Genomic DNA, 24,827 nt, shown 5'->3' with positions numbered 1-24,827 from the left:
AGGTCTTAGGTCACTTGACTCATCTTCGGTTTACACATCTGAGTTAGAATTTAAGTTGAAAATAAGACTCTGAGACCACAAGAGAGTTTTATTTACCCTTAATACTACTAGATATAATTAAGATTTTTATTATTGAGTGGAACGCCTCCATTCTTCACAGATGCTGGAAATAGGTCAGTGAAAGATGAGTTGTGAGGTTACTGCAGTGCACAATGATTTGTTTCTTGACATTTTTTAATAAACCAGACTGTATTTTACATTGTTATTTTAGTTCAGGGTCATTTCTTTATTGCCATTGCCATGTACTTCTATAACCTTGTGTTGGGGTCACTTTACATGAGATAACTTTTCATAATTTGTATTTGTCACATTTTATACTTATCATACTTTGCTTAGTCCCAGCTAGATCAAAACCAGAGCAAGCTTTGCCTTTAACCACTGCATCAGTTTGATCAGTAATAACCATGCTATATTCTTTCTGCTATCCATCTGAATCTGCAATTATATTTTACAAACACAACAGGATTTCTCTTGGCATTAAAATGATATGGTTCGAATGGAAAGCCAACTATATAAAAGACATGGGCATAAACATCCCCGTCACATTTTGAATAATACAAACATTTTTATAGCACTATTCAGGCCGATTCAATGAAACCTATCATTATGGAATACTCGCTGAATATTCTGAAATCAAAAGTTATATTTGAATCCAGGATATTGAAACACTTCCTGTGAAAGTACTCTCAGCTGAATCTTCTTCAAAAAGATATACTGTAATAAGAAACCCAGGGTACCAAGAACAGTGTTAAATCTAATACTTGTGTGTTTGTGCATTGCACAAGAAAGTTTTTTGGATTATTATTGTTTGGGGGATTTTTTTTGCTGGTAGGGTTTCCATTGCTGTCTTCCTGTACCAGATGTAGTATGGCTGGGCGGAACAGCAGCCTATGTTCCTGTCCCTATCATCACCCACTGGGAGTACAGGAGGTGCTGATTGGGGACATTAGCACACAGAGCTGACCCTGCATACCTCCTTTATGCTGCTGATGATAGATTAACTCTTTGTGGCCAGTACTGCAGCTGCAAATCAAGTTTCAGGACCCAATCCAATTCATTTTTTTAGTTTACTCCTTAAAGAGGAGCTGTTAGGTATAAGGTCTCAGAGAAAATAAACACATATATCAGTAGCTAAAGATTGGCTGTACTTACATTACATATGCATTTCACTGTCCACGTTTGGATTTCACAGAATTTGTATATAGTATATGCAGAGATAGATGCTCCTGACAGCTCATGGCAGGCTCCATGTTTTTCTGTCAAATGTGTCGTCATGTCCTGCCTGCTTCCTGATCACAGATAAGCTTGTACTTGAACAACACAGTGTGCAGTGAATATTAATGAGCCATGTGGCTAGGAACAATAGCTGACTCCTGCAGTGTACTCTGCCCGAGATTTATCAGTGCTACGCGATTACAAGCTGCTGTAACGTCTCATTAGCAGCCGAGGGGAGAGCCCCAGAATGCTTTGCAGTATGGTATGCGGCTTGCGTCTTCTTAAGAATAACAGCCTTGCTGATAAGCACACATCAAAGGTAACTGAGATTTTTATCTTCACTAATGGCTTTTGGGCTTCCTTCTAAACTGTTTAACACAGGAGAATAGAGGTTTAAATTAGCTTCTGCAGCCTGACAGTTACTCTTTAAAGATAATTTTTCATCTTCTGTTTAAAGTAACTTTTCAGCACCCTGAAATTAAAAAAGTACCAAAAAGTTGCTGAAAAAGTCCTGTCAACATTATTTTCAGCATTTTCTTACTTGCTGGTAACTTAAAGGACAACTGTAGTGAGAGGTATATGGAGGCTGCCATATTTATTTCCATTTAAGCAATACCAGTTACCTGGCTATCCTGCTAATCCTCTGCCGCTAATACTTTTAGCCATAGACCCTGAAGCATACAGCAGATCAGGTGTTTCTGACATTTTTGGCAGATCTGACAAGATTAGCTGCATGCTTGTTTCTGATGTGATTCACATACTACTGCAGCCAAATAGACCAGCAGGGCTACCAAGCAACCGGGATTGCTTAAAATGTATTAAATATTGCCACCTCTATATACCTCTTACTACAGCTGTCTTTTAAATTGCACTTTATTGATAAAATGTGAAAATATCGCCTAGGAGAAAATTTATGAGAAAAAAAGTGAACTTAATCAGGCCCTCAGGGTTAAAATACTGGCTAGTGTCTCCTTGCTCAGTGTGTAATAAAGCATTTTAGCCTCCCCATGCCCTCCATAATGTCTTTATAAAAAGTTTAAGTAAGTGAAGAGATAAATGGTTTCTCATTCAGGTAGGTTAGAGGTACAATATGACTTATAAACACATATATATAACATTTATTTAACTTATTATTGTATTGCCAAATGTGTTACTGACTTGTGTAACATTTCTTATTTTATTAACCTCTTTTGGTTGAGCGAAGTTGAAATCTACACCCTGCTTATGTACGCCTGAGCCTGCAAGGGCGTAGATTTCAACTTCTGCATTTCACGCGCCCCATGGACCCACCCATACCGCTGATCGCACTGCTGTCCTACCACTGCAGCTCACTCGCCTTGCTGTCGGTGTGACGGCAGAGCTCCATGAGCCAGTCAAGAGATGATTTCATTGGCTCCTGACCGTGGGATCACTGTGAGCCAATCTCATTGGCTCAAAGTGATCACAAAGCAGGGAGCCAATTAAATTTGCTCCTGGCCGGCTCATGGAGCTCTGCTGTTAAACCAACAGCAGGGCGAGTGAGCCGTAATTGGTGAGAGAGAGGAGAGATTGGCGGAAGCGGTGAGTCTGTGCAGTGTGTCGTCGGTAAGCCCGGTTTTTGTACCAGCAGTTTCTAGCTTTAAGGGGCCAGAGACTGCTGTTTGGATTGTTATGATTTTTTTACGTTTTTTTTTTTTTTTTTTATTTAAACAAAGAGACATATGCCTATATGTAATTACCTTTTTCTCTTGAGTTTTCTCCTAGGTGATATTTTCATACCTTATTAATAAAATGCCTTTTAAGCCACCAGCAAGCAAAACAAAACACACAAAATAATTTTGGTAGGACTTTTTCTCCTACTTTTTGGTACTTTTTCAATTGGAAGGTTCTGAAAAGTTACTTTAAAGAAAAGATAAAAAATTATCTTCTACGAGAAAACTCAGGAGAAAAAGTGAACTGAATAAGTTGGCAGCAGCCTGTACGGCAAAGAGCTGGTCAATGACAGGCAATGAATGCACTTCTTGACATTTCTGATTATCCCAATGCGGTCTAAGGGCTGGTGCACACCAGAGCGGTTCTGCAGCGTTTTTGAAAATGCTAGCTGTTTGAAAACCACTTGGCTAATGTATTTCAATGGGCTGGTGCACACCAGAGTGGCTAGTTTTTTCCACAAACGCAAACTCGGGGGCTGCAGCATTTTTTAGATTTCTGAGGCATTTCTGCCGCAATGTTAAAGTATAGGAAAGTGGAAAACAGCTCTGAAAAACGCAAGATCAGAGCGGTTTTCCAGGCGTCTTTGTTACAGAAGCTGTTCAGTAACTGCTTTACTGTAACAGTATTTGAAATCTGCTACACAAAAACGCTCCAAAACACGCAAGGCATGTTTAGAAAACCTCTGTAAACATGCCTAGAATCGCTCTGAAAATCTGTTTCAAAAACCTCTAGCGTTTTGCAGATCTGCTAGAGGTTTTTGGGGTGCACTGTCCCTGAGTGCTGGTTCTGTGTGCGTGTGCATATGTGTGTGTGGAGGGGGGGGGGGGGGAAGGTGTTAAGCAGGCAGAAACAGTAGTAGTAATGTGTATATAAGCAGCACTTTGCTTAAAAGGAAATAAATATGGCAGCCTCCATATCCCTCTTGCTTCAGTTGTCCCTTAAAGGATCACCATCATGAAAAACTTTAACCAGTACAGAACCGCTGCATCGTGTATCTACGCCCCTGCAGACTTCACTACAGCACCAGGGGCGTAGATACATATATCGTGCTGTTTGCACAGGACCCTCCACCCCTGCAGCAGGGTAATGATTGGTAAATAGGAACATATGTTACTAAAGCCGATCAAAGTGCCTGTGGTAAATGAGCACCGTCATCAATGAGATGCCTGTGGTCTGTTCAGTACACAGTACAAAATACACCACTACATATATTTAAATAAATAAAAAAATTATTAAATCCCCCATTAATTTTAACCCCTTATTTCCCCCTCCCCTACATTTACCAAAATTGAACAATTGTAAAAAAAAATGACAGTATTAAAAAAAAAAATCCATAAATAGTTACCTTAGGGGCTCAGCTTTTTTTTATATGTATGTTATTAGATTATATCACTATTATTTTGCAAATTAGGGCTTGTATTTATTGATACAGTATTAAGAAACATATAATGGAAAGATACACCTTAATTAAATGTGGGGGTTTTATCTATCATAACACAATTCATTTTAGAATTATAATGGCTGAAAGCTGAGAAATAATGATTTTTTTTATTTTTTTTATTCTTCTTTCCTTTAAAATACATATAAAATAAAATAATTTTTAACAAAAAGTACTGCTAAAAGAAAATGTTTTGGTGTGATAAGTAGCAATAAAGTTAGTGGCAAATGAATAGGAGGAGCGTGATGTGTGAAAATTGCTCTGGTTTTTAAGGGGAAACTGGTTAAAATGTTAAATATATATGTCACATGGGTGTAAGGTGCATGTTTGTTTCAGGGTAAATTGCACTGTAAATGACTCTTTTCTGAGGCAGCTGTCACAGTAAGTAATAATTTAACAACACTGAACCTTGTACTAAGGAGTTTTGTAGTAGTCCAACGCCTCATGGAGGATTTGCAGGATTTCCTTTATTTTAAAAAGCCCTACCTGTACAGCAGTAGCACAGTCTAACTGCCAGTATAGTATGTACAATAGTAAGCAGTATGGCTGCCATCTTTGTATAGGTCCTTTCCATGGAGAGTTTTTGAAAAGAATACAGGAAATTGTGGGAATTCCCTCTGAAAAAAATAATTTACAGTGCATTTTACATGGATGTACTTGACATTTTAGAATCGTTTTTTTGACAGTGGTCGTTTCATACAGTAAATAATACAATACAGGAATTGACAAATATATAATAATAATGCTTTTGGGTATGTTGTGCATTCCTTCTTGCAGGCGTATGTTTCCATTCCTGAGTTATCATTTGTCAGACCTGGATCCGCTGGCTCAATACACTCTACATGTGGATGTGGTTATGGCAGACCAGAATCACTGGAGATTCCAAGGAGGGAAATGGATTCAGTTTGGCAAGGCCGAGGGCAACACTCCAGGTGAGAATACAAAGTGACTTTAATGCTGAAGTTAGGTTATATCAATTATCAACCATGCGTGAGTCATTCAGTTAAAAACACAATACAGACAGTCCCCTACTTACACATAACTTGAGTTCATTTTTCATACATACAAAGTTGTCTCCATGTACAAATTATACTGTGCTGCTCTTGTTATTACTTATTTTTGTTGTTACATTTTGTGTAACTGCTGTAAGTAGTTTAAAACAAATTAAAAGCATGTTGAAAACAACCCAAAATCAAAGATTATACTTTATGTCCAAATTCAGAGTTGTCCGAAAGTAAATCATTTATCCATGTTTCACCGCATTTAACACAGGATTCAACTTGCAAATTAATCCCCGGGAATGCAACCTGTTTGTAAGTAGGGAATAGTTTGTTGCCCCATAATCAGAATCATTGTGTCTCATTATGGGCTTGTGATATTTCCAGTAGATTCAAATCATAAATTACTGTAGGATAATATCTAAAAAAGATGTGAAAATTAAAAATAAATGTAGATGGATATGAGAAAATGTATACATAAATGGAATTATCATAGCAGAAATGGATATAAATATTTAATGGGGAGGAAAAGCTAGATTACAGACTTTACCGATTCAATCCACTGGGCCATGCTGCAAGAGGTGGTGGAGTGGGTGGTTTAGTAGCTGGTCTGGGCTGGATGGGCGTGACAGGCTTTTGGCCCAAGAAGTTATGTCAGAGTCGGGGTCATATACCCAGAAGATTCCTGCCTGACTGCTGGGTTAGGACATTGGGGTCCCCTGCCTGTTTAGATGATTATAATAATACTCTACCCAGTATGACGGATAACTTGCTAACTTTCTGCCTGGGATGTCTCTTTCTGCCCTCTTCTTTTCCCTTTCTTCTTTTTTTACCCTTTACCTTTTTTCCCTCCTTCTCCTCTCTCTTGTTCCATTCTATTTCCTCTTCCTTTTCTGCTTCTTCTTCTTCTTTCTTTTCTCCCTTTTTTTTATTTGTGTGCTATTTGTTTTTTGTTGTTTTCTGTCTTGCTGTGCTTTGTTCAGGTTTACCTGTAAAAAAACATGGGTATAAGATTATAATTATAAAATAAATATACACAAAACCTCATATGTCACAATTCATAAATCACATGTAAGTACTGCATGTAATTGCTTCATTGATTTGTGTGCTCCTCCTATTTAAATTTTTACCCTAAATAATAGGAGTCCCATTTTGTAAACTCTAGTGTCTATGGGAATGCCTTTCTACTGACTGACACATCTCTGAACTTTACCTGACCTGAACTGTCCAACCACCTGCTCCATCCAACACCGGAGCATGGAACATGACACTTGCAGCTGCAGATACGAGCCTGCACGTTGCATTTTATGTTAGTCAGCCTCACTTTGCCCCTTCCTTCCCAAAGGACCATCCACTATCATACAGATTTTATGTGCACATACAAATGCAGTTTACATATAAAAATTATTATAGTCAACTATATATAAGAACTTGACCTAGTAGGCAAAACCCAAATCCTCATTATTACCCAGAGCTCAGCATGAAAAAATGGCTGGAAACCCCTTCAGTGTAATCCTTTCATGGCTAGCGGTATTTTGTGTATAAATAGAGCAAAAGCTGCCATTTTGCAGTGTTTAGATTTGTCATTGATCCATATCTACATGATTTTACCTCCTCCCCTCTCTCCAGTAATACCTGTGTTGGAACAGCTTTGTACCTATGCATGTACATTTCAGCTGGTGGAAGCTGCCTACAAGATGCTATGTGCAGCGTCAGTCTACCTCACAGTAACCGGCCACTCCTTGGCAGATTGGCAGTTGAACTGGGTGACAAACACTTGGTAACTGTCAGTTCAACTGACCCTGTGAACTAAACCAAAATAAAACCAGTCACAGATACAGTTTTGTAATAATCTGAATAGAAACTCATACTGACAGTGGATTTCCATGGTAGCACTAGTGGGCAATATTTCATGACTTACTGCCTTTTCTCCCAAACTACAGAGTTAAATATAGTACCTGTGAGAGAAGAAATGCAGACATTAAACCAACAAACATTGATTCCGGTGATATCTTTAATTACCTAATGACCGCGTCACGCCAATGGGTGTGACCACGGCGGCAGCCCCAAGACCACCTAACACAGATTGGCGTCAAGTCCTGGAGCTGCAGTTTCGCAGGGAACGCGTGCGCACATGTGCAATCGCTCCCTGCTGGTTCACGGAGCAACCTGCTAGCCGTGATCGTGGCTAGCAGACTGTTAAGAGCCGACAGGGGAAAGCATTCCCCTTTGTTTACAATTGTACAGCGCACTGTACTATCTATCTCCTGCAGCGCTGTACGAGGGACACTGGGCTGTCCCTGAGAGCGGCTCGATCTGTGTGGCCTCTCATAGGCTGATGCCTATGAGAGACAGGGAGCAGTGCCGATCGCCATCCTATGGCGATTTAGGATGGCACAGGGGGGAGGGAGAGAGAGGGAGGAGGGAGGGAGGAAAAAGCCTCCCTTTACTCAGTAAAAGAAAATAAATAAAAAATTACAGAAGCGTTCAGATACCTCTGGCAGAGTGTCCTATTAAAGTGAACCGAGCACCTTTTTAGCACTCAGGACATTTCTATAGCACATGAAAAATGCATGACAACAATCTGTTTCATTATTAAAATAAACTTTCATTTTACAATCAAAGTAGTTTTATTAGCCTGTTTCAGCAGCCTGACCGTCCGCAGAGATCTCAGGAAGCTAATTGTTTTATTGAGCTAATTACCCAGAAGAAAACCATACCTTTTCATCAACAAAGGGGGTGGGTAATTAGGACTGTTGACACACACACAATGTCTTTGAAGATACAATCCTAATTACCCACCCCCTTTGTTGATGAAAAGGCATTGTTTTCTTCTGGGTAATTAGCTCAATAAAACAATTAGCTTCCTGAGATCTCTGCTGATGGTCAGGCTGCTGAAACAGGCTAATAAAACTACTTTGATTGTAAAATACAAGGTAAAATGAAAGTTTATTTTAATAATGAAACAGATTGTTGGCATGCATTTTTCATGTGCTATAGAAATGTCCTGAGTGCTAAAAAGGTGCTCGGTTCACTTTAAGGACACTAAAAGGAGGAAAAAATATTTTGTGTGCTGAGTTGTAGGGCGGTGCAGCACACTGACCAAGCTGCACAGCCCTGCATTGTAAAAATGGCCTGGTCACTAGGGGGGTGTAAGCCTGAGGTCCTGAAGTGGTTAATGACTAACTGTACATGGTTTATTGCAAGCTTTCAAAACTTTAAGTTTCTTCTTCAGGCATTGTACAGAACTGTATCAGAACAATACAATAGGGTCCTGATACAGTTGTGTATGGTTCTGTTACAGTTCTGAATGCCTGAAAAAGAACCTTAAAGGACTTACGAGGCCAACTATGTAAAAAAAAGTTAATTACTTGCCTCTCTGTTTCAGGCACGGAGGACGCCGTCCGCGCCCTCCGTGCCGCTCCGCCGGGTCCCCCTGCTCATTACCCCCCCAGGCCGGCTCCCGACCCCACGGCCCGGGTCAGGCTCTCCTTCCCCTCCAAAGATGGCCGCTTCCTCGGGCCGCGGCTGCGCAGTCCGCCTGGCCGCGAATGCGGCTGCGCAGCTCTAGGGCCAACCCCTCCGATCCACGCTACGGAGCCGGCCCGGGGGGATAATGAGCGGGGGGACCCGACGGAGCGGCACGGAGGGCGCGGACGGCGTCCTCCGTGCCTGAAACGGAGAGGCAAGTAATTAACTTTTTTTACACAGTTGGCCTCTTAAGTCCTTTAAGAGGAACCTGAACCAAGTAAAATTATTTAAAATAAACACATCTACCTGTAAATGAATATTAAATACTTACCTTGCCATTGGTTCTTCTCAGAAGCTCACCATTTTCTTCTTACGATTCTTAAAGAAAACCTGAACTGAAAATTAAAAGTCAAAATAAACATGCACAAGTCATACTTACCTCCCGTGTACTCTACTTATCAATCTTTCTCCTCTCCTGCGTCCTGTTCGTCCACTGTGATCAGTTAAATTCTCTGTCCTCCATTTTGAAAATGGTCATTACCCCATAACAGCTTTCTGGTCAGCACACTGTTAAACTGTAACATCGTCACTTGAGCCATAGGGAAACATGGACACATCAGTTCTCTTCTCCTCTCAGCTATAACTGACAGCAACTGATATATTTCAGTTCTGACAAAATGTTGTCAGAACTGGAAGGGATTATTGTCAGAAGAAAATGGTGAGCTTCTGAGAGGAACTGATGGCAAGGTAACTATGTAATGTTCATTTGAAGTTACCTCATGTGTTTATTTTAAATAATTTTACTCAGTACAGGTTCCCTTTAAGATTTAGACAAAACTGAAATACTGTATATCAGTTACTGTCAGTGATATATCAGTTGCTGTCCGTTACAGCTGAAAGGACAACTGATGAGCAAGTTCATGTTTCCCTGTGACACAAGTGGACGATAATACAGTTTAACAGTATGCTGACCCGGAAGCTTTTACAGGGTCATTGCCACTTTTCAAATGGAGAATGGAGAATTCCATCGATCACAGTGAACAAACAGGTCACAGGATAGGAGAAAGAGATTGAGAAGTTGACCACATGGGAGGTAAGTATGATCTATGTAGGTTTATTTTGACTAATCATTTTCAGTTCGGGTTTAACGTTTCGGAAGCTTGCAATAAACCATGTACAGTTAGTCATTAAAGGTATTACTGGAATGAACGTTTGTAGGTTTAATGTCATTTCTGCTCCTCAACTGACACTGAAACAAACTTGCTGTCAGAGAAGAGCCCAGGTGTCTCCTCCTCACTATTCCTTACCTTTCAGTTCCGAGCCAATAAAGGGTAGGTAACTAATGCTGCCATGAAGATGCACCAGGAAATGAAAATTATGGTAGGTAAGTATACCATTTTCTTATTTCCCTGGTGTGTCTATGGCAGTGGCGTACCTAGGGTATTTGACACCCGGTGCTGATTATTTGCATACACGCCCCCAATGTGACAGCTACCTCTGTATATGACTATAGTAGGGATTCAATTGTGCGCTCCTCTGAGGGAAGTGACTATGTGCTATGTAAAGTGCTATAGAAGATGTCAGCACTGTATAAATATGTAATAATAATATGTAAAAAAAAACGGTGAGATAAGTAAGGAAATGGGTATGACCCGGTTGAGCACAAATCACTCAAAAACAACTTTAATAAATGTATCAAAAAAACTTTATTAGTCTTATATGTACAGTGGCTTGCAAAAGTATTCGGCCCCCTTGAAGTTTTCCACATTTTGTCACATTACTGCCATAAACATGAATCAATTTTATTGGAAATCCACGTGAAAGACCAATACAAAGTGGTGTACACGTGAGAAGTGGAACGAAACTCATACATGATTCCAAACATTTTTTACAAATCAATAACTGCAAAGTGGGGTGTGCGTAATTATTCAGCCCCCTGAGTCAACACTTTGTAGAACCACCTTTTGCTGCAATTACAGCCGCCAGTCTTTTAGGGTATGTCTCTACCAGACATTTGCACTTCTAGAGACTGAAATCTTTGCCCATTCTTCTTTGCAAAACAGCTCCAGCTCAGTCAGATTAGATGGACAGAGTGTGTGAACAGCAGTTTTCAGATCTTGCCACAGATTCTCGTTTGGATTTAGATCTGGACTTTGACTGGGTCATTCTAACACATGAATATGTTTTGTTTTAAACCATTCCATTGTTGCCCTGGCTTTATGTTTAGGGTCATTGTCCTGCTGGAAGGTGAACCTCCGCCCCAGTCTGAAGTCTATTGCAGACTCCAAGAGGTTTTCTTCCAAGATTGTCCTGTATTTGGCTCCATCCATCTTCCCATCAACTCTGACCAGCTTCTCTGTCCCTGCTGAAGAGAAGCACCCCCAGAGCATGATGCTGCCACCACCATATTTGGCAGTAGAGATGGTGCATTCTGAGTAATGTGCAGTGTTAGTTTTCCGCCACACATAGCATTTTGCATTTTGGCCAAAAAGTTCCATTTTGGTCTCATGTGACCAGAGCACCTTCTTCCACATGTTTGCTGTGTCCCCCACATGGCTTGTGGCAAACTGCAAACAGGACTTCTTATGCTTTTCTGTTAACAATGGCTTTCTTCTTGCCACTCTTCCATAAAGGCCAACTTTGTGCAGTGCACGACTAATAGTTGTCCTATGGACAGATTCCCCCACCTGAGCTGTAGATCTCTGCAGCTTGTCCAGAGTCACCATGGGCCTCTTGACTGCATTTCTGATCAGCACTCTCCTTGTTCGGCCTGTGAGTTTAGATGGACAGCCTTGTCTTGGTAGGTTTACAGTTGTGCCATACTCCTTCCATTTCTGAATGATCACTTGAACAGTGCTCCGTGGGATGTTCAAGGCTTTGGAAATCTTTTTGTAGCCTAAGCTTGCTTTAAATTTCTCAATAACTTGATCCCTGACCTGTCTGGACTTCATGGTGTTGTTGCTCCCAATATTCTCTTAGACAACCTCTGAGGCCATCATAGAGCAGCTGTATTTGTACTGACATTAGATTACACACAGGTGCACTCTATTTAGTCATTAGCACTCATCAGGCAATGTCTATGGGCAACTGACTGCACTGAGACCAAAGGGGGCTGAATAATTACGCACACCCCACTTTGTAGTTATTGATTTGTAAAAAAAATGTGGAATCATGTATGATCTTCATTCCACTTCTCACGTGTACAGCACTTTGTATTGGTCTTTCACGTGGAATTCCAATAACATTGATTCATTTTTGTGGCAGTAATATGACAAAATGTGGAAAACTTCAAGGGGGCCGAATACTTTTGCAAGCCACTGTATCAATACTAATAACATACTTAAAAAATGTGCCCCCCCCCCCGCACCCCCATAAACCTCCCCCTTTGCCCCCAGACAACCCAGATACTCCCGCGATACTATTGCGTTGTCACCTCCACTATATGAAATGATATAAAATTGCTCAAAGGGGCCCACAATGAGATTCAGTCCTAGTAGTGAAGCATATGTTGTCGCTTCACTCGCCTCATAGCAAGCTTGATTTGAATACAAGATATCAGCTCACACAGTTTTATGCATCTGCTCTGCACTACAGCCAGTTAATCCAAGTCAGTCCATATGGGAATGAGATCATTGCTATAATGCTTGTTGTAACGCAATTGCTTGCATGTGGCTAGTAAGTCCACTTGAAGAAGGAAGACCTGTATTGCTGGATCAAAGTTCAACAACCACAACCGGCACAGAATTCACGATTGACCAGAGCCAGACCCATCCACACAAAGATCAACAGGTGTTGGAATCATCCGGCAGATGTATTCAACAGACGGTACACAACCAGCAGTGACTACGCTTGTCACAGTGTTATTGGTCAGCAAACAGCTTGAAGCAATAGCAAGCAAGTCCTTGTCAAGAAACCTGTTCCATAATCATAATGGATGCTGATGCATGCAAAGCACTTGGCATCAATAAATGCAGTGTAGGATTAGAGAGCAAGCCAGCAGCTGGGGCAATCGTCAAAAGGCAGATGCTTAGTGCAAGTAGAAACAAATGTCCATGCCCATAGGGCTGCTTACATGTCCCATATGTTGCTGTGCCAGAGATGTGCCGGTAGCGTGTAGAGATCCATGCTGCACAAGGATGGCGGTGGCGCTTAGCGGAGGCAGAGAGGCTATGCCGGGTCCGTGTCTGGGAGAGGCATGGAGGTCGGGACACAGCACATGCGTTCTCTGATGTAATAATAATATGTTAGGATATTAGACTATTGTAGGATTCGATTGTGAGCTAGCCTAACACAGCATGGCCATCCAAATAACAGTTACATTAGCATGCCCACCAAAATAAAACAATTACACAGCATAACCCACCCACACAACACAGTTGGCAGCATGCCCACACAAGAAATCCAGTTAGCATGCCCAATTGGCTGGCTACACCCATCAGAAGAGAGGTGACATCAGGAGAGTAGAGGATGGCAGATAGGTAACAGGAGGGGAGGGTGGCAGAGAGGTGACAGTAGGGGAGAGGAAGGTGGTATAGTTACATAGTTACATAGTTACATAGTTATTTTGGTTGAAAAAAGACATACGTCCATCGAGTTCAACCAGTACAAAGTACATCTCCAGCCCGTCCCCCAGATACCCCTGTTGATCCAGAGGAAGGCGAAATCCAGGTATAGAGGTGACAGCAGGGGAGGGTGGCAGGTAGTGTTGGGCGAACACCTAGATGTTCGGGTTCGCGAACGTTCGCCGAACATCGCGCGATGTTCGGGTGTTCGCGCCGAACTCCGAACATAATGGAAGTCAATGGGGACCCGAACTTTCGTGCTTTGTAAAGCTTCCTTACATGCTACATACCCCAAATTTGCAGGGTATGTGCACCTTGGGAGTGGGTACAAGAGGAAAAAAAATATTTGAAAAAGAGCTTATAGTTTTTGAGAAAATTGATTGTAAAGTTTCAAAGGAAAATTTGTCTTTTAAATGTGGAAAATGTCATGTTTCTTTGCACAGGTAACATGCTTTTTGTCGCCATGCAGTCATAAATGTAATACAGAGAAGAGGTTCCAGGAAAAGGGACCGGTAACGCTAACCCAGCACCAGCAGCAGCACACGTGATGGAACAGGAGGAGGAGGCGCAGGAGGAGAAGGCCACGCTTTTTGAGACACAACAACCCAGGCCTTGCATGAGGACAAGAAGCGTGCGGATAGCATGCTTTTTACCGCCATGCAGTCATAAATGTAATAAAGATGAGAGGTTCCATAAACAGGGACCGGCAACGCTAACCCAGCAGCAGCAGCAGCAGCACACGTGATGGAACAGGAGGAGGCGCAGGAGGAGAAGGCCACGCTTTGAGACACAACAACCCAGGCCTTGCATGAGGACAAGAAGCGTGCGGATAGCATGCTTTGTACCGCCATGCAGTCATAAATGTAATAAAGATAAGAGGTTCAATAAACAGGGACCGGGCGGCAATGCTAACCCAGCAGCAGCAGACGTGATGGAACAGGAGGAGGCGCAGGAGGAGAAGGCCACGCTTTCAGGCGCAACTCAGGCCTTGCATGAGGACAAAAAAATGCATGCGCAAAGCAATGCAATGAGTAGTTTTCAGGACACAATGGGCTATTCGGAGGAGCTATTCCCACCCCCACAATCTTCTACCTGTGAAAGGTCAATGGAACAGCCACAAATGTTGTGCCCGGATTCACAACCTTTTTCTGTGGAAAATGCACCTCGCACTGAAATGCAAGGCGAGGCCGAGGATGAACATGACGTCAACAACTCAACATGACGCAAAATGGGGGCGGAACAGAAAGCTGCTTTCAATGTTTTGAAGGCCTTAATTGCCTCCGGTGGCCAGTTAGATGCATCATTCATCACACCCAAATCCCAGAGCAATGTGTGCAGGAATTTGAATCGCAGGAGGTGTACCGAGATCATCTGGACAAGTGACCAAGTGACAAGTGACCAAGTGACAAGTGACAAAGTGAAAAGTGACCAGTGACAAAGTGACAAAGTGACAAAGTGACTGACAAAGTGACAAGTGACAAAGTGACAAGTGACAAAGTGACAAAGTGACAAAGTGACCAGTGACAAAGTGACAAGTGAGAGGTTGTTCTGGGGAGCTCTACTCCACTGCACACAGTCACATATGAGGAGAGGTCTCGTCAGGACTGCTGATCCTCCTCAGCTTGCTCAAAGCCTTGAGGGTTCCTGAAGATCCTCTGCTTGGAGTTCGCCGGGGTTCAGCTTGGTGTCGGGGTCGGCGGCGTCCTCCTCACTCCAACGTGGCAGATCTTCTGTTGAAGGAAAAAAAACCAAACATTTTTAAAAGTCCAGTACCGCTTCTGAAGGACTCACCAAGAGATGCAGGAGCGCTTCAATCTAGCGCACCATCGCTCGCTGGGTGATGTCCCTCCCTACGCGCTGGAATTCTACGCTGCACATGCTAGCACGCTTTTGCGCAGTGCCGAGGCGCATTCCAGCAGCTAGCTACCAAGCTTCTGTGGATCTGATTGGGCCACCATGTTGGATCTCTGCCAAGTCCTCCAAAATTTTGAGCAATCCACGTTGCTTGTGACTGAGCAGTGACAACTCTACAGTCAGCATTACAATACCACTGCTGTGTTTACTGAAGAAATCAATGTTGAAGATGGAAACCGCTGGCATGATGCAAGTGGGGGAATCTGAAGATGAAAACGATCAGCGTGATGATACCAACATCAGGCAACCTGCCTCAGGAAACGCTGGTCCCAGCTATGACAAAGAACAGGACGAGGAACAGCTGGAGTTGGAGCAGGAATTGGATGCCCCCACTGCCGAGGGACAGAGCGGTGCACGTTGGACTTCCACAATTTAGCGGGAATGGACAGCAGAAGAGGAAGAAAGTGATGCTGGTGACGAATATGGTGCATCACAACAATCTCAACGTTCACAAGAACATGAAGACAGAGGAGTCTGGCAGGATTCTCTGGCACACATGGCTCAATTCATGCTAGACTGCATTGAACGCAGCCCGCGCATTATTCACTATTCATTATTATTCATTATTCTGGACAACACCAATTACTGGGTTTATACCCAGTTTATACAAACACAATGTTAAAAAACTGATTGAAGAAAGTGTCAGACAGGTCAAAAATGGAACAATTCCAGCAGGCCCTTGAGGATGGAGACTTTAGAGAGGAGATTGACATCCTCCTCCTTCTCTAGCCAGTTGTACGCCGACAGACTGACTTCAGCAAACCCAGGAGGACCAGGAGGGCAGCAAAGAACACAAGCTGCTGCTAGTGCCCAAAAGGGAATGGTATTGGCAGTGTCCTTGGAGTGGGAACATTTTCTGACACCCATGCAGCAGCCCACAGAACAGCAATCGGGCAGTTCCACGTCCTCCAACACCAATCGCCTGGAGAAGATGGTCAAGGACTACATGTCAGATGGCGTAGCTGTGTTGAACAATCCATCTGCAGACAGACGGTGAGTGTGACAGCACAGAAGGACCATGGCAACTCACTCATAGTACCACAGTTTGATAGTGCTGCCCAAAAAATTATATGGATCCGTGGACCCGGGCAGTACTGGGAAGTGGGAACGCAGATTTTAGTACCTAAACACACGATACAACATGTTTTCCGGGTTCGGACTCTGAGGCACATACAGATGGTCCCGATCATCATCCTCATCATACAACTCTTCTCCTGAGTCTGACCCACCCACCACCTCTGCCACCCCAACATCCCCAGACACAGACCCCTCATCGTCCTCAACATTAACTTGGGATGCTGGCCTGAGCCCGACCTCCTCCTCCACATCAGGCCCCATCATCTCCTCAATGGCAGCCCTCAATAATCGCTCTGGCGCCGGACCGATGGACACAACGTTCTCCGCCGGGAAGGGCTGCTGCTGACCACTGGCTGCTGGGGTGGATGTTATAGCTTGCGTGGGGCGTTGGCTGTTGCTGTTGGGAGTGCTGCTCACAGCGGAGGTCTGAGGAACTCATGGTGAGCTCATATAGTGGTTGACGTTGAGTGGAGTATTACTGATCCCAGCAATATACACACTGACTGGCAGAGTACGCAATGCTATATAGTGGTTGACGGTAGAGTTGGGCCGAACGGTTCGCCGGCGAACGTGGTTCGCGCGAACGTAGGTGGTTCGCGTGCGGGTACCGCACGCGAACCTTTTGCGGAAGAAGTTCGGTTCGCCCCATAATGCACTGAGGGTCAACTTTGACCCTCTACATCACAGTCAGCAGGCCCAGTGTAGCCAATTAGGCTACACTAGCCCCTGGAGCCCCACCCCCCCCCTTATATAAGGCAGGCAGCGGCGGCCATTACGGCCACTCGTGTGCCTGCATTAGTGAGAGTAGGGCGAGCTGCTGCAGTCTCTCATATAGGGAAAGATTAGTTAGGCTTAACTTCTTCCTGGCTGCATACCTGTTCTGTTCAGTGAGCCCTCAGCCCACTGCATACCTGTACTGTGATCCTGCCACTGCATACCTGTTCAGTGATCCTGCCACTGCATACCTGTTCAGTGATCCTGCCACTGCATACCTGTTCTGTTCAGTGAGCCCTCAGCCCACTGCATACCTGTACTGTGATCCTGCCACTCCATACCTGTTCAGTGATCCTGCCACTGCATACCTGTTCTGTTCAGTGAGCCCTCAGCCCACTGCATACCTGTACTGTGATCCTGCCACTGCATACCTGTTCAGTGATCCTGCCACTGCATACCTGTTCAGTGATCCTGCCACTGCATACCTGTTCTGTTCAGTGAGCCCTCAGCCCACTGCATACCTGTACTGTGATCCTGCCACTCCATACCTGTTCAGTGATCCTGCCACTGCATACCTGTTCTGTTCAGTGAGCCCTCAGCCCACTGCATACCTGTACTGTGATCCTGCCACTCCATACCTGTTCAGTGATCCTGCCACTGCATACCTGTTCAGTGATCCTGCCACTGCATACCTGTTCTGTGAACCCGCCACTGTATACCTGTTCTGTTCAGTGGACCCGCCACTGTATACCTGTTCTGTGAACCCGCCACTGTATACCTGTTCTGTTCAGTGGACCCGCCACTGTATACCTGTTCTGTTCAGTGGACCCACCACTGTATACCTGTTCTGTTCAGTGGACCCGCCACTGTATACCTGTTCAGTGAACCCGCCACTGCATACCTGTTGTGTTCAGTGAACCTGCCACTGCATACCTGTTGTGTTCAGTGAACCTGCCACTGCATACCTGTTCTGTGAACCCGCCACTGTATACCTGTTCTGTTCAGTGGACCCGCCACTGTATACCTGTTCAGTGAACCCGCCACTGCATACCTGTTCTGTTCAGTGGACCCGCCACTGTATACCTGTTCAGTGAACCCGCCACTGCATACCTGTTGTGTTCAGTGAACCTGCCACTGCATACCTGTTGTGTTCAGTGAACCTGCCACTGCATACCTGTTCTGTGAACCCGCCACTGTATACCTGTTCTGTTCAGTGGACCCGCCACTGTATACCTGTTCAGTGAACCCGCCACTGTATACCTGTTCTGTTCAGTGGACGCGCCACTGTATACCTGTTTAGTGAACACGCCACTGCATACCTATTGTGTTCAGTGATCCTGCCACTGCATACCTGTTCTGTGAACCCGCCACTGTATACCTGTTCTGTTCAGTGGACCCGCCACTGTATACCTGTTCTGTGAACCCGCCACTGTATACCTGTTCTGTTCAGTGGACCCGCCACTGTATACCTGTTCTGTTCAGTGGACCCGCCACTGTATACCTGTTCTGTTCAGTGGACCCGCCACTGTATACCTGTTCTGTTCAGTGGACCCGCCACTGTATACCTGTTCTGTTCAGTGGACCCGCCACTGTATACCTGTTCTGTTCAGTGGACCCGCCACTGTATACCTGTTTAGTGAACACGCCGCTGCATACCTGTTCTGTTCAGTGATCCTGCCACTGCATACCTGTTCTGTGAACCCGCCACTGTATACCTGTTCTGTTCAGTGGACCCGCCACTGTATACCTGTTCTGTGAACCCGCCACTGTATACCTGTTCTGTTCAGTGGACCCGCCACTGTATACCTGTTCTGTTCAGTGGACCCGCCACTGTATACCTGTTCTGTTCAGTGGACCCGCCACTGTATACCTGTTCTGTGAACCCGCCACTGTATACCTGTTCTGTTCAGTGGACCCGCCACTGTATACCTGTTTAGTGAACACGCCACTGCATACCTATTGTGTTCAGTGATCCTGCCACTGCATACCTGTTCTGTGAACCCGCCACTGTATACCTGTTCTGTTCAGTGAACCCACCGCATCAGTGCGCATACCTGTGCAGTTAAGTGAACCCACCTACCTACGTGAGTGCACGCAGTGTGATATACCACTCCGTGCATACCCAATATGGACAAAACAGGTAGAGGAAGAGGAAGAGGTAGTGGCAGAGGCAGAGGAAGGCCACCCGGCAGGTCTGCGCGAGGTCGTGTAAATGTAATTTCGTGTGGACCTGGCCCACAGTACAGTGCTCGGAAGAAGGCACGTCCCATCACCTCCCAAGATTGTCAGGACGTGGTTGAGTATTTAGCGACACAGAACACCTCATCTTGCTCAGCCACCAGCGCTACTACTAGCACCACTTCCGCTGCATTTGACACTTCGCAAGAATTATTTAGTGTTGAAATCACTGATGCACAGCCATTGTTGTTACAGCCAGATGAATTTTCACCAGCTAATATGTCTGAGTTACGCGGCAACACTATGGATGTAACGTGTCAGGAGGATGAAGGACCTACTGATGGTGCAAGTTTGGATTTGTCTGAGGCAAGCGAAGCTGGGCAGGATGACTACGATGATGACGGTAATAGGGATCCTCTGTATGTTCCCAATAGAGGAGATGAAGAGGGGGACAGTTCAGAGGGGGAGTCAGAGAGTAGTAGGAGGAGAGAAGTTGCTGAAAGAAGCTGGGGCAGCTCTTCGTCAGAAACAGCTGGTGGCAGAGTCCGGCACCATGTATCGCCACCTATGTACAGCCAGCCAACTTGCCCTTCAGCATCAGCTGCTGAGGTCCCCATAGTGCCCACATCCCAGGGTGGCTCAGCGGTGTGGAAATTTTTTAATGTGTGTGCCTCAGATCGGACCAAAGCCATCTGTTCGCTCTGCCAACAAAAATTGAGCCGTGGAAAGGCCAACACTCACGTAGGGACAAGTGCCTTACGAAGGCACCTGGAGAAAAGGCACAAACAGCAATGGGATGGCCACCTGAGCAAAAGCAGCAGCAGCACACAAAAGAAAAGTCACCCTCCTTCTCCTCTTCCTCCTTCAGGTGCATCATCTGCTTCTGCCGCTTTCTCCCTTGCACCTTCACAGGCACCCTCCTCCACTCCGCCTCTGCCCTTGAGCGGTTCCTGCTCCTCTGCCCACAGCAGCAGTCAGGTGTCCGTGAAGGAAATGTTTGAGCGGAAGAAGCCACTTTTGGCCAGTCACCCCCTTGCCCGGCGTCTGACAGCTGGCGTGGCGGAACTGTTAGCTCGCCAGCTGTTACCATACCGGCTGGTGGACTCTGAGGCCTTCCGTAAATTTGTGGCCATCGGAACACCGCAGTGGAAGATGCCAGGCCGCACTTATTTTTCGAGAAAGGCCATACCCCAACTGCACCGTGAAGTTGAGAGGCAAGTGGTGTCATCTCTTGCGAAGAGCGTTGGGTCAAGGGTACACCTGACCACGGATGGCTGGTCTGCCAAGCACGGGCAGGGCCGCTACATTACCTACACAGCCCATTGGGTGAACCTGGTGGTGAACGATGGCAAGCAGAAAGCGGCGGACCAAATTGTGACACCTCCACGGCTTGCAGGCAGGCCTCCTGCCACCTCCTCTCCTCCTGCTACATGCTCTTCGCTGTCCTCCTCCTCCTCCTTGGCTGAGTGGCAGTTCTCCTCTCCAGCTACACAGCCCCAGCTCCGCAGGGCCTATGCTGCATGCCAGGTACGACGGTGTCACGCCATCTTAGACATGGCTTGTCTCAAAGCGGAGAGTCACACTGGAGCAGCTCTCCTGGCTGCTCTTAAGAAACAGGTGGATGAGTGGCTGACCCCGCACCACCTGGAGATAGGCAACGTGGTGTGCGACAACGGCAGCAATCTGCTTGCCGCTTTGCATATGGGGAAGCTGACACACATACCCTGCATGGCACATGTCATGAATCTAGTGGTTCAAAGATTTGTGGCAAAGTACCCTGGCTTAGCGGATGTCCTGAAGCAGGCCAGGAAGTTCTGTGGGCATTTGAGGCGCTCTTACACAGCCATGGCACGATTTGCAGAAATTCAGCGTAAAAACAACATGCCGGTGAGACGCCTCATTTGCGATAGCCCCACTCGCTGGAACTCGACCCTGCTCATGTTCTCCCGCCTGCTAGAACAGAAGAAAGCCGTCACCCAGTACCTCTACAACTGGAGTAGAACGAAACAGTCTGGGAAGATGGGGATGTTCTGGCCCGACAACTGGACACTGATGAAAAATGCATGCAGGCTCATGCGGCCGTTTGAGGAGGTGACCAACCTGGTGAGCCGCAGCGAGGGCACCATCAGCGACTTAATTCCCTACGCGTACTTCTTGGAGCGTGCTGTGCGTAGAGTGGCGGATGAAGCTGCAAATGAGCGTGACCAGGAACCGTTACGGCAGGAACAGGCATGGGACCAATTTTCATCAGACCCAGCTGTTTCCTCAACACCTGCGGCAGCACAGAGGGGGGAGGAGGAGGAAGAAGAGAGGTCGTGTGCAGAAGACGAGTCAGACTCAGCGGATGATGAGCAAGGTGTTTCTTTGGGGGAGGAGGAGGAGGAGGAGGAGGGGACAGCGGCAGGAGAACAACCGCAGCAGGCGTCGCAGGGGGCTTGTGCTGCTCAACCTTCCCGTGGTATTGTTCGCGGCTGGGGGGAGGAGGTTGACTTACCTGACGTCACTGAGGAAGAGCAAGAGGAGATGGAGGGTACTGGATCCGACTTTGTGCAGATGTCGTCTTTTATGCTGTCCTGCCTGTTGAGGGACCCCCGTATAAAAAACCTCAAGGGGAATGAGCTGTACTGGGTGGCCACACTACTAGACCCTCGGTACAGGCACAAAGTGGCGGACCTGTTACCAACTCACCGGAAGGTGGAAAGGATGCAGCACATGCAGAACCAGCTGTCAACTATGCTTTACAATGCCTTTAAGGGTGATGTGACGGCACAACGCCAGCAAGGTACCACTGCCACTAATCCTCCTCCCGTGTCCACGCAGTCAAAGACAGGACGCTCCAGCGATCTCATGGTGATGTCGGACATGCGGACGTTCTTTAGTCCAACGCCTCGCCGTAGCCCTTCCGGATCCACCCTCCACCAACGCCTCGACCGGCAGGTAGCCGACTACCTGGCCTTAAGTGTGGATGTAGACACTGCTGTGAACAGCGATGAGGAACCCTTGAACTACTGGGTGCGCAGGCTTGACCTGTGGCCAGAGCTGTCCCAATTTGCCATCCAACTTCTCTCCTGCCCTGCCGCAAGCGTCCTCTCAGAAAGGACCTTCAGCGCAGCTGGAGGCATTGTCACAGAGAAGAGAAGTCGCCTAAGTCACAAAAGTGTTAAGTACCTCACCTTTATCAAAATGAATGAGGCATGGATCCCGGAGGGCTGCTGCCCGCCCCAAGACTAAGTCAGTCCCCGCACACACAGCATCTCTGCCTGCACGCCGTGTGACTGGCTGCCTGGCCTGCCCCAAAAAGACTAAGTCGCTCCCAGTCCCTCCACACAGCATGTCTGCCTGCAGGCCGCTTGACTACCTTCTCCGCCACCACCAACAGGGTCCGGGACTCCAGGCGGATTGCTGAATTTTTTAGGCCGCTGCTAGCAGCGGCCGCTGTAATAATTTTTATGGTGCGTGTACATGACTGCCTAATTTTTCTGGCTGCACTGAGGGCAGCTGCAACAACAAAAGAAAAGGCATGTACATGCGCCCATTCCCCTTCGTGATCATTACCTTGCCGTGGTGAAGGGGCTTGCGTATCACAATGAAGCAATGACCGGCGCCTAGATGAGTGTCTCGGGGGGCACACAAAAGATAATAAGGTCGTTGCTTCATTGTGGTCAGACCAAATTTGATCAGCTGGACAGTCACTGGTCTGTCATTCAGCTACATCAGCCAGGCCGACCATATGGGCTGTAAAGCCACCAAAACCTGCACTCTCGCCATGGTGCGCACCAGTCCAGCACGGCCGTCACTAGTACAAACAGCTGTTTGCGGTGCGTTACACGGTGAGTTTGGTGTGTCAGTGTGAAGCAGTACCTTAATTACACTACCTGATTGATGTATACACATGCAAGATGTTTTAAAGCACTTTAGGCCTGTCATTTAGCATTCAATGTGATTTCTGCCCTTAAAACGCTGCTTTGCGTCAAATCCAGATTTTTCCCGGGGACTTTTGGCTTGTATCCCACTCCGCCATGCCCCCCTCCAGGTGTTAGACCCCTTGAAACATCTTTTCCATCACTTTTGTGGCCAGCATAATTATTTTTTTTTTCAAAGTTCGCATCCCCATTGAAGTCTATTGCGGTTCGCGAACTTTAACGCGAACCGAACGTTCCGCGAAAGTTCGCGAACCCGGTTCGCGAACCTAAAATCGGAGGTTCGGCCCAACTCTAGTTGACGGTGAATGAAGTACTACAGATCCCAGCAATATAAACAGTGACTGGCAGTACAATGGTATGGGTGGGTGAGCAGAGTACTACAGATCCCAGCAATGCTATATAGTAATGGGGTGACTGAGTGAGCGGCAGTGTACTACTGTTCCCAGCAGACACAGAGTGGCAGTAAACACAATGCTATATAGTGTGGCTGAGCGAATGGTGTACTACTGTTCCCAGCAGACACAGAGTGGCAGTAAACACAATGCTATATAGTGTGGCTGAGCGAGGTACACAGAGTGGCAGTAAACAGAATGCTATATAGTGTGGCTGAGCGAGCGGTGTACTACTATTCCCAGCAGACACAGAACAGTAAACAGAATGCTATATAGTGTGGCTGAGCGGTGTACCACTATTCCCAGCAGCGACACAGAGCACAATGCTATACAGTGGCGGGTGAGCGGTGTACCACTATTCCCAGCAGCGACACAGAGCACAATGCTATACAGTGGCGGGTGAGCGGTGTACTACTATTCCCAGCAGACACAGAACAGTAAACAGAATGCTATATAGTGTGGCTGAGCGAGGTACACAGAGTGGCAGTAAACAGAATGCTATATAGTGTGGCTGAGCGAGCGGTGTACTACTATTCCCAGCAGACACAGAACAGTAAACAGAATGCTATATAGTGTGGCTGAGCGAGGTACACAGAGTGGCAGTAAACAGAATGCTATATAGTGTGGCTGAGCGAGCGGTGTACTACTATTCCCAGCAGCGACACAATGACTGGGGGGACCCTGGCTAGCGTGGCTGGAGCGCGAACTACCCTGCCTGCCTACCCAAAGCTAAACCCACAGACAAATGGCGGAGATATGACGTGGTTCGGGTATTTATTTACCCGAACCACGTGACAGTTCGGCCAATCAGAGCGCGTTCAGGTCCGAACCACGTGACCCGTTCGGCCAATCACAGCGCTAGCCGAACGTTCGGGGAACGTTCGGCCATGCGCTCTTAGTTCGGCCATGTGGCCGAACGGTTTGGCCGAACACCATCAGGTGTTCAGCCGAACTCGAACATCACCCGAACAGGGTGATGTTCTGCAGAACCCGAACAGTGGCGAACACTGTTCGCCCAACACTAGTGGCAGGGAGGAAGCAGCAGGGGAGGGGAGGGTGGTATAGAGGTGACAGCACGGGAGAGAAGGGTGGTATAAAAATGACAGCATGGGAGAGAAGGGTGGCATAGAGGTGACAGGAGGGGAGCGTGGTATAGAGGTGAGGGGAGGGGGTTGGTATAGAGGTGCCATCAG

At 46.2% G+C, this 24,827-nt stretch overlaps 1 protein-coding gene across 1 annotated transcript in view; it reads left to right on the top strand.

Moving 5' to 3' along the window:
* TBX21 (T-box transcription factor 21) overlaps positions 1–24,827 on the top strand; it is a 110,523-nt gene that overhangs the window by 47,830 nt on the left and 37,866 nt on the right. The window contains exon 2 of the mRNA XM_068263111.1: positions 5,183–5,337. Coding sequence (XP_068119212.1) covers positions 5,183–5,337 — 155 coding nt within the window. The remainder of the gene's footprint in view (positions 1–5,182; positions 5,338–24,827) is intronic.

The sequence above is a fragment of the Hyperolius riggenbachi genome, chromosome 12 (assembly GCF_040937935.1).
Source record: "Hyperolius riggenbachi isolate aHypRig1 chromosome 12, aHypRig1.pri, whole genome shotgun sequence".
Taxonomy (NCBI): domain Eukaryota; kingdom Metazoa; phylum Chordata; class Amphibia; order Anura; family Hyperoliidae; genus Hyperolius; species Hyperolius riggenbachi.
The sequence above is the reverse complement of the archived record's forward strand: the minus strand, read 5'-3'. Positions and strand labels throughout refer to the sequence as shown.